At 44.8% G+C, this 9,536-nt stretch overlaps 1 protein-coding gene across 2 annotated transcripts in view; it reads left to right on the top strand.

Annotated features, from left to right (window-relative positions):
* Positions 1–420: 420 nt before the first annotated feature.
* TPD52L1 (TPD52 like 1) overlaps positions 421–9,536 on the top strand; it is a 59,340-nt gene continuing 50,224 nt past the window's right edge. For both annotated transcript variants that reach the window (XM_075414115.1, XM_075414114.1), the window contains exon 1: positions 421–531. In XM_075414115.1, coding sequence (XP_075270230.1) covers positions 513–531 — 19 coding nt within the window. In that variant the 5' untranslated portion in view covers positions 421–512. The remainder of the gene's footprint in view (positions 532–9,536) is intronic.

Below are 9,536 nucleotides of genomic sequence, written 5' to 3'. Positions count from 1 at the left end.
GCAGGGTAGGGACCTGTGTACGGGGAGAAGAAGATGCGATTTTCATATTAAAAGCCGCGGGAAAGGGCCCGGCCGGCGAGCAGCCGGGGGAAGGGCCCTGAGGGGGAGCTGCCCCCCTCCCGCCAGCCGCCCCGCTCCCACCCGCCGCCGCGGCAGGCGCGGCCTTTCCCGTAGGGGCTTGCCGGCACTGGAAGGGACCGGGGTCGCCCTCAGCCCGCCCCCGTGTCCCCGAGGGCGATAGCGCAGCCGGGCGGGCGGCTCCCGGCCCCGCGAAGGGCTCTTCTCCGCGGTCGTCCCCCCGCCGGGGCTCGCTGCCGCCCCCGGCGCCCCTCACCAGGGCCGGCCCCGCCCCGGCCCCAGCCGCAGGTGAGGGGCGCCGGCGCTGCCCGCGCCTGGCCGACAGGCGGCGCCACCCGCCCCGCCCGGCTCCCGCGGCGAGGTGGGGGGGGGCGGCGGCAGCAGCCCGGCGCCGGCTGTCAGCGGCTCCGGCGGACGGGAGAGCGCCCCGCGCCATGGAGCCGCAGGCACAGGGTGAGTCTCGTCGGGGCGCAGCGCGGCGCGGGGATCCCGTCCCTTCCGCCGCTCCCCACCTCGGTAAGGGGACGGCGGGGGAGAGCGTGAGGGCGAGCCGCGGCCCCGGGGCGCCGCCCGCCTCTCCGCCGAGGGGCCCGCTGCGGGGAGCGCGGCTGGCGGTACCCGCGAGAGGCTCCCCGGCGCCCCGCCGGCGGTGGCGGCCCGGCCGTGTCCCTGCCCGCCGTCCGGAGCCGGGCTCCTCTCGGCTTTCCTCGTCCCACCGCGCCGTGGGGATGCTGGCTCTCTCCTTCTGCCGGCCGTAGGCGCTGCGCGGTCGGGCAGCCGCCTCACGACTCGGCGTGAAGCTCGCTGCCCCCCGGGCGCGGGCGGGTGCGGGTCGGTGCCGGCGTGGGGCACGGGGGGGGTGGTGGGGGGTGGTGGGGTGCCCGCGGCCGGGCCTCCGGCGGAGCTGGCATCGGCTGCGGGTGCGGTGTGCCACGGCGTTGCTGCAAACGCGGCTTGCGTGAGCTTACAGCCGACGTTCTGTATGGGTGAAGTTAGGTGGTCTCCAAAGAACAGCAGGAGCTTCTCGTGCGAGGTTTAGGTGATGTTTGGGTCAGCCTAAGGTGTTGGCGTACACCCATCCTGCTCACCTGTGTGGCCTTGCTGAAGAACCTGATGACTTCGCCGCACACGTCCGTACGGCCGCGGTGCTGAGCAGGAGGTACGCGTGTTCCTGCAGGAGCAGAGTGTTCAGAAACCATTTCATGTCATCTATAATACAGGGAGATGAAGTGAGGGGGAGACACGCTCATCAAAGTCAACTTAATAAAGTAGCCTTCAAGAATAGTTGAAAACTGTCTTAAACGCAAATAAAAGAGGCAAATGTTGATTGCAAATACGGTTGTAAGTAAAGGAATATGGTGGGAAATTTAAGTTGGTGATGCTTGCAAAGGAAAAAGCCTTTCAGGGAAAAGCACGATGTGTGTGCTGTCCTAATGGATACGTGGCTGAAGCTGGTCGGCAAAATAAGTAGATCCGTGGCTCAGTTCCCAGGGTTTTTAAAAGTCAGGGTTAAGATTATAGCGTAAAACCGTTATTTAAACTAATTTTTTGAATACATCTGTACAGATACTACTGTGGGAGCTCCAGTTCTTTAAACAGGAACTTCATGTAGTAAAGAATTTGATTGTTTCTTGTTTTGTAGAATTGATGAAAAGCAATATCTGATTCTAATTATGCAGATAGTGGTACATCTGCATGTGGATTTTTTACCTTCCCTGGCTCGTAAGATAAGTTCTTAGTACGTGTTAAAAATTCAAGCCAATAAATGTGTTTTGCTAATGTATGTTTTAGTCAGCAACTCTGTTACTGCCACAGGTCTTTAATAAATTCTTCTTCTAGATAAATATCTGTTGGCTAGTGAAAGAATAGAAAAGCATTTTGTACTGCTTAATTCTATCTAATTAAAGATTCTTATCCCTGCATTTTTCTGCATGCAATGCAGGAGCTCAGGAGGTGGGGTTTGTTTGTTTTTTTTTAATCTTAAACTTAGTTGACAGACAAGTATAGAACTTTTCAAGGCTATACTCAATTCTTAAATCACTTTTTTTTCTTCTGTTTCTCACCTGTACGTCTTATTTCTACAGTTGCTCAGAACGGTCTCCCGTTACTTAAAAAATATCTTTCTTTGGTACACTAGCAGTACAAACTAAGATTTTTGTGTTAAGTATTTGCACGGCACCAAACCTTTGTTCCAAAATGTCCCTCTTTCCTTCTAGACTTAATTCAGTGCGTGCTACTGCAGTTATGGAGCCTTGCTGGCAAAATGAATGTATGTAACCTGTATGTGTCTAACACAGTTGAATTCAATTAAGTACATCTAATCACTGGCCAGAAATCTTTTTCAATCCCACTATACAATTTGCAGAGCATAGTTATAGGCAGTTACTAACAAAACAGCAGCAGTTTGCCTGGGAAAAAAAACATACTTCAAGTATCAGCTTAAGCAGCAGGAGAAACTTCTATACGTTTTAATGAATTTATAGGCTGCTTCTAAGGAACCTGCAGATGCCCACAGAAAAACGATCCTGAATGGTTTGTTCCAGCATGCTCTACTGGGGGGTTGCATTCCAACTGAGAAGACAAAGTAAAAGCTATAAATGTGAAAGCACTGTCGAATTTCTCATATTTAACGCTTTAAAAACTTTCTTGTAAAGGACTTTCCTACATAATTATGTTCTTTATGCCATTTTATATTGTCCTGAAGGGAGGCTATGCCTGAGTAGATGAATTTCATGTTCAAGAAACACACATGCAAGTATATAATGTAGCTTGCTTCAGAGCAGGAAAATAATTTTTGTCAGCATTTTTACATAGCAGCATGAATCAATCTTATAAATCTTAATGCACCTGTGAGCAAAAAAAAAAGTGTTATTACATATAACTGTATCAAGGTACTGCATAGAGGTCACAGCTAACATCAGGACTTTCTGTGTGGTTCAAGGCACAACGTAACATCTGTCCATGCCTCAAAGACTGTGGAAGTTGAATGCTCTGATATTTATCTTAAAGCAGTAGAGAGAGTTCATGGCCTGAAACGGAATTACTACTATAGTTAAGTATATTGAATATGTCTTGCAGCATTCGTGCTAACTAGATGAGACGGTCTACCAGACAGAGAATAATAGTAATTCATGTTAAAATTATTTTCTAAAGAAGTAACCAGGTGTTCCATGTAAAAAAATATGTATGTGTAATACAACTCATAAATTGTACTTTACATAAATTGTATCTTTAAGCCTCTGGGTGCTTTTATCTTTGATCACTTTTTTCTCTTGATGGTCCCAGAGCTAGCTGATCCCAGGAGCACACCAGCTATACTTATGCTAGGTGCTAAAAATTCCGTAAGAGCATATTTGTTTTCCTTCCTATGGCTGTCAGTCATTTTTAAAGTGAGAAGTTTGGAAGTCTGAAGAGCAGTGTGTCTCTCTGAAACACAGGAAAGTCAGAACTGTATATTTGCCTCTCAAGATACTCGTTCTACTCTGGGTCCAGATTAACTGGCTATTCTGTGTAGTCCTGTTCTCTAGTTCAAAACTGTGGATGTTCTCTTAGTAATGACAATGCTATGGCTGTCTTCATCTGTCTCTCATCTGAGAATCCCATGTGACTTTTAACATTGGAGCTTTGGTCTTAATACATATCTCTCCTTTAGCAATACTGCTCCCTTTTTTCTTGTACCTCCTTCTTTGGCCTGTCTGGTCTGGATTCTTATGCTTATAGAGCTTTGGTGCTTTCTGCTCTTTGCCCTTTTGCATACCTGGGTAGCTCAGCCAGCTGCTTGCACTTCTAGCCTCTGAAAGGATTTTTGAGGCATCTCCCTGTCCTAGCAATTTTTCTTACAGATGCTCTGCATCTTCTGCTAGTTGTGCATTGTAGCCATAATAGCTTGCTGTGCCTGTGCATGCACCTGTAAAGTACTGTGGCGAGGGCTGTAGTTGGTTGAGATGTTAGACTCCTTCTCCTCCTCGAGGCCTGCATCTCACAGGCCTGCAGCACTGCGCTGCTTTCCTCTGCTGTGTGCAGCCAGCGTGCTCCGTCTGTGGTCTTCAGGCCGTGTGAGGGCAGCACCTGGACAGGTGCCATTTAGCTGGAGCTTATGATCAGAAGAAAATCGTTAGAAGTCACAGCATTAGCCCAGTGGCCCTCTCCCTGCCACAGTGGCACCTGTCATCTCACAGTTGCATGGTCGGAGGTCTCCCATGGTTGGAGGCAGTGGTGAGGAGGTGTTGTGTTACCTGTGATAGGGTGTACAAGACTTGCCGAAACAGGGCATTGGCAGCTTGGTCAGCGTTCTCTTTCACTCTTTCTCCTCTCTAGCTGCTCACGTGGTTACTAATACAGCTTTGAATCTGGACAGAGAGTCAGTCTCACAGTGGGGAGGTGGGGATAAGGAACACATGGAGATGTTCCTTCACTGCAGCAGCAGTGCTGAGACCATCACACCAAAGCAGAGTCTTGCTGGAGAGGGCAGCATCTTCCTTAGCCTCATGTTTGGGGTTGGTGGCTTTACCAAGGAGCGCCGACTGCTGTGTTCTGTGTTCACCTTTCCCCTAAGGGCAGAGTAAAACTAGTGGCTTGGGGCTGATTTAGTGTAATTGTTCTATGAGAAGAAAATCCCTCTGGTTGGGTAAGTCCATCAGCACACAGGTTGTTCAGTGTTGATCCACGTGAGAAAGTGGAAAGGATGAGGCAAGGGCAACCTTAGTTTTCTTGCCCAGCAGCAGCTGCTAGTTCCTTCCATTGTGATAAGTGCATTTACATTCCCCACCTGTCTTTGCAAGCTGAATGCCTGGCCATACGTGCTGCTTGGTCTTCAGGATTCACTCTAGTTAATTCTAGGGGTTTGTGCTGTCTCCTTACTGCCTTCTGAAGCTCACCGTTGCCCCACTGCGGAAAGGAGGAGAGAGGACTTTGCAAAGGGGCGGGAGGATTTTGGGGTAATTGAACCAGCCAGTGATAACCTGCGTATTTGACTGCATGATGCAAGGCTCGGCTGCCGTGTTAAAAAGATCACATGGAGATGAGGTCAAGTGAAAATGGTAGGGTTGTAATTTATAATAGGATTCTTAAATATTTAACAAGAGTGCACAGAGCTGAAGATAATTGCTCTTTCATCCTTTTTATACTAAAAGGAGGGAAAGTATATGCATGGAATGAGTTATCTGGTATATCAGTTTTTAAGCAAATAAATGTCTGAAATCAAATGCAGTGCTTCTGTTTTACCCTTTTGAACCTGCACTGCTTTCACCTTTATGATACTTGTCACAGGATGAAATTCAGTTTGTTGAGGCTGAGAAAATTTGAGTGCACACGAGAACAGAATACGGTGGGATTTGGAAAAGAGCCATAAAAGAGATACCTCTTGTAAAATCTAGGGCCAGTCTTATGAGGCGCCGTAACTTTGCTGGTTTTGCAACTGTGAAGATGAAGAATGCAGAACATACAAGACCAAACACATCAAATCCTGAAACATGTTTTTAAATTCTTGCTCTGTTTTTTCTTCTGTGTCTTCTTATTTTCACAGTACTGCTGGTATGAGTCCTACTGTAAGGCAGCACAAGTATAGTCTGAGTCTGCTCTCTGTCAGTGTTCTCAAGTGCACTAGTGGAAAGACGAGTCTGCTGATGCTGTTCCGATGTGCCTCGCAGACTTGCGCAGTACGGTACAGAAATGTGTGGAACTTCTGAGGTGCTGGAACTTCTGAGGTGCTCTGCTTAGGCCATGTGCTGCTTGAAGGTCAAAGATGTGGCACAAGCTTGGCAGAAGATTGCAGAGGGGTTGAAGTGTATTCTATGTGGCCGTATTTAGGAATTTAGATATTGTTTAGTAGCTTGTTTTAGCGTAATCCTGGAATTTGGGTTTAGAAAGACTGTAGTCAGCCTTTGTTTGAGAAAGTGTTTTAAGGGTAAAATGAGACCTTTCTTACTAATCAGAAAATACCTCTTGGGGTAATATAGAAAGATGAGATCTATGCAGGCTAGTTTTATTTATGTCTCATAGAAATGCACAGCTGCAAGGCTGAATTTTAGAAATGTGGTCTGCTGTAGTCATATTGCTGCTCTCTAGACAGGGCATTTTGACTGCTGTGTTCTCTAAACCCATCATGTACGAGAAATGGTGAGAGGGGACTGACAAATCTGGATTCTAGTATCAGATGTCACACTGACCTTCTCCGAAACCTTAGGTGTATTAGTTGATTTGTTTGATTCTCTAGGACAGAGGTAATGCTGCTTAGCCATCTTTGAGATCCATGGGTCAAAATGATATTAAAATAGGTAACTAGGCTATAATCGTTATACTTCTACATCCGTGGTGTGGTTAAGTGTTGCAGGTGGATAACTAAAAGACACAGTCATGTAGCAAGTGCTTGTGTTGCACTTCAGCCCTGAATCTCCTTTTCTTTCTGTTGTGCTGTCTGTCATTCCCTCTGTCTTTCACTTTGTAAATAGAGTGTCAGCAGCGAGGCTCTTTCTGCAAATGTTATTATCTGAAAGTCTAAAACAAATGCAAGGACGGGACATGTGTGAACTGAAACTGCCTCAAGTACTGGCTTGCTGTGATGATAAAGGTCTTACACCGAGTTCCGTTTTCCCTCACCTGCTTGACACATTTTACCCTTTCTGTGCTTGTAGGCCTTAAACTCTCTGGATAATAAAAAGGGCTTATGAAAGGCTGTTCTTGTTAATTACTTCTGTGCAAGATTTCTTGAACTTTTTGATTCTTTTTCACTTATTTCAGTAAAAAAGTACTGTGTTTATATTAATGGCATGAGGTTAATGGCATGGTAAAGTGAAGGATCCACTACTAGATCCCCAGGCAGCCAAAGTTCCCTCTCCAAATAGCCACAATAAGTACTAGGAGTTTCGATATTCTCTCCACACTATCTGTTATGAAGTTTTCTTATGTAAGGCTGGTTGCTGAAAGATGTGTCCCTGTTGTAGCTGAAAGCCAGGGCTTTTACAACAACCAAGTAAGAGTAATACAGCAGTGAAATTTATAAAGACAGGTTTACAGAAATAAGGAAAAGTCAAGTGTGTGTATCAGGTGGCCGGATAAAATAGCTTCTGTTATAGAATCATAGAATGCTTTGGGTTGGAAGAGACCTTTAGAGGTCATCTAGCCCACCCCCCTGCAATGAGCAGGAACATCTTCAGCTAGACCAGGTTGCTCAGAGCCCCGTCCAACTCAGCCTTGAATGTTTCCAGGGATGGGGCCTCCACTGCCTCTCTGGGCAACCCGTTCCAGTGTTTCACCACCCTCGTTGTAAAAAATGTCTTCCTTATATCCAGCCTAAATCTGCACTCCCTTAGTTTAAAACCATGTCCTATCACAACAGGCCCTGCTAAAAAGGTTGTCTTATTTAGTCTGTTGTCAAAGTAACAGGCTTTCAGATGCTTAAGGACTATGTAGTCAGGGATCCAGTTCTTGGGCAATTTTTACATCTTTGCGTTTCTAGTCACTGAAGTAGAATCCAGGGAGCTCAGAGAAGCAGGTAGAGGGTATAAATATCAGAAGGAGGTCTAATGCCTTGGTCACTTCCAGAAAGGGGAAGGAAACACTATGCCTCAAGCAGTCAGTTTCTTCTGAAGCAAGGAGGGCTGTCAGGAAAAATACTTGCTTCTGGGGTTTTTTTGTTGGGCTTCTGGGGTCTGGTTTTTGTAAAGTTGTCCTGCTATTGCCACTAATTTGCCTTAGCATGCAGTTATCCTTGCTATCCACAAAGAAGCTAGTCAGTAAAGTGTTTTAAAGTAGTGAAGGTACTTAACATGTGTAATAAAAAGCAGTCACTTTTCAGCTTTGCTGTTTTAAAGGCAAAATTAGACTTATAATGTTTTTGTAAGATAATAGAATTTAAAGTACTTTTAATAACAACAACAGATTCCTCAAAATGCAAACTCAAGATTAGCATTTAGTATAACAAAGGAATCGGCGCCCTAGTGGTGATTTTAGCAGAGAGACATCAAATTATACTCTGAAAACGTTTTTTTGTAATCATGCAAGCATGAAGTACCTATGGATAATCGTGTTGGTTTTCCCAGTAAAAAGTGTTTGCACCAAATGTTTTCGTAGCAGGCAGTGCAGTTTATTTTCATCTGCTTCCTTGCTGAAAGGGCTGCTTTTGTTTGCTGGTCAGTGAAGTTGTTAGGACCAGATCCTGCCCAAACTATTTCTTCCTCTTTTGAGAACCATTTTTTCTGCTTTTTTCTTTCAGTTTGTGTAGTCTGACTTTTGTCTGGGTTTTGCTTTAACTTATGAAAAACTCTTCCCCTTAAGCCATCCAAATACATTATTTGTCTCTTTTTAGTACCTGTGCCACACTTTAAAGCTATATTTAATAATTGCCTAATAATTGAAATTACTAATTTGTTGTAAAGAAATATGGAAAGCATGATTAAAAAAATGTGTGGTGTTGATTTTAAAGGCTGTATGATTTATATTCTGTAAATATTTAGAAGTGGTGGCTGAAGGGAGCTGATGCTTTCCGTGTTTGCTTCTTCAGTAAAGAGTTACTTTTTTCCTGCATTGATCTGTTTGGTGAAAAGAGAACATCTGAACAATTGCCTCAGCAGCAAATTGCCTTGCCACCTGGGTGGAACTAAGGTGGCACGGGTTTGTGGTTACAAAAAGGTCGCTCATAACCATCTTAACATTTTAAAATACTTCTGTGTAGTTTCCTTGAAATAATTGTTTTCATTGTGCTTTAGGTGGATTTAGTAATAACTTGTCATGCTGATGTTGGTTTAGGCATTTTAGGTGCTTATCTAATTCCTCTTTCTATGTTTCACACTAATTAAAATGTTCTTAACTCCACTGAGCAGATCACAGATAGGTCACTCTAGGAAATGCTGACAGATTTTTGGAGAATGGTGCAGAGCGAATGTGTTTAGCTAGAATAACTTTTGAAGGCCTCAAATGCTTTATGTTCTTTCTCTGCTGGGTTGGTGCATGCTATATTTTCATTAAAAAGTGATCAGAGATAGTTGCATTTAAACACAACCAGATTTTCCTTAGAGACAAATAAAATGTGTGTACATTACAGAGTTAGAGGGGCAATTATGCCAGGAACAGAAGATTATCTTCTGCTCAAAGTATTTTAATAGGCAGATGGCAGCTATTAACTTATTACTGTGGGAGGAAAGAATCAAAGTCATAATCAAGGAGAATGATGTTTGCCATGTAATTAAACTATCTAACCAGTGCTGTGCACTGTTACGTGTGTATGAGAGTACTGAAGGACCAGTGAAGCCATGTAGTCTTGCAAGAGTAAATTCTTCAGTCATGTTGTGGGTTAGGTGGTGCAGAAACTTTGATAACAAAGAAAAGATGATGGTGAAGAAGGAACAATTACTTGAATAACCTGGCTGATTAAAAAAAAAAAAAAAGCTGCTGAATAATGTAATTCATGTAAACTGAATCACAATGTGGTTTTGAAGATTTAAATAAGGTCTTTGCAGAGT

The sequence above is a fragment of the Opisthocomus hoazin genome, chromosome 2 (assembly GCF_030867145.1).
Source record: "Opisthocomus hoazin isolate bOpiHoa1 chromosome 2, bOpiHoa1.hap1, whole genome shotgun sequence".
Taxonomy (NCBI): Eukaryota; Metazoa; Chordata; class Aves; order Opisthocomiformes; family Opisthocomidae; genus Opisthocomus; species Opisthocomus hoazin.
The sequence above is the reverse complement of the archived record's forward strand: the minus strand, read 5'-3'. Positions and strand labels throughout refer to the sequence as shown.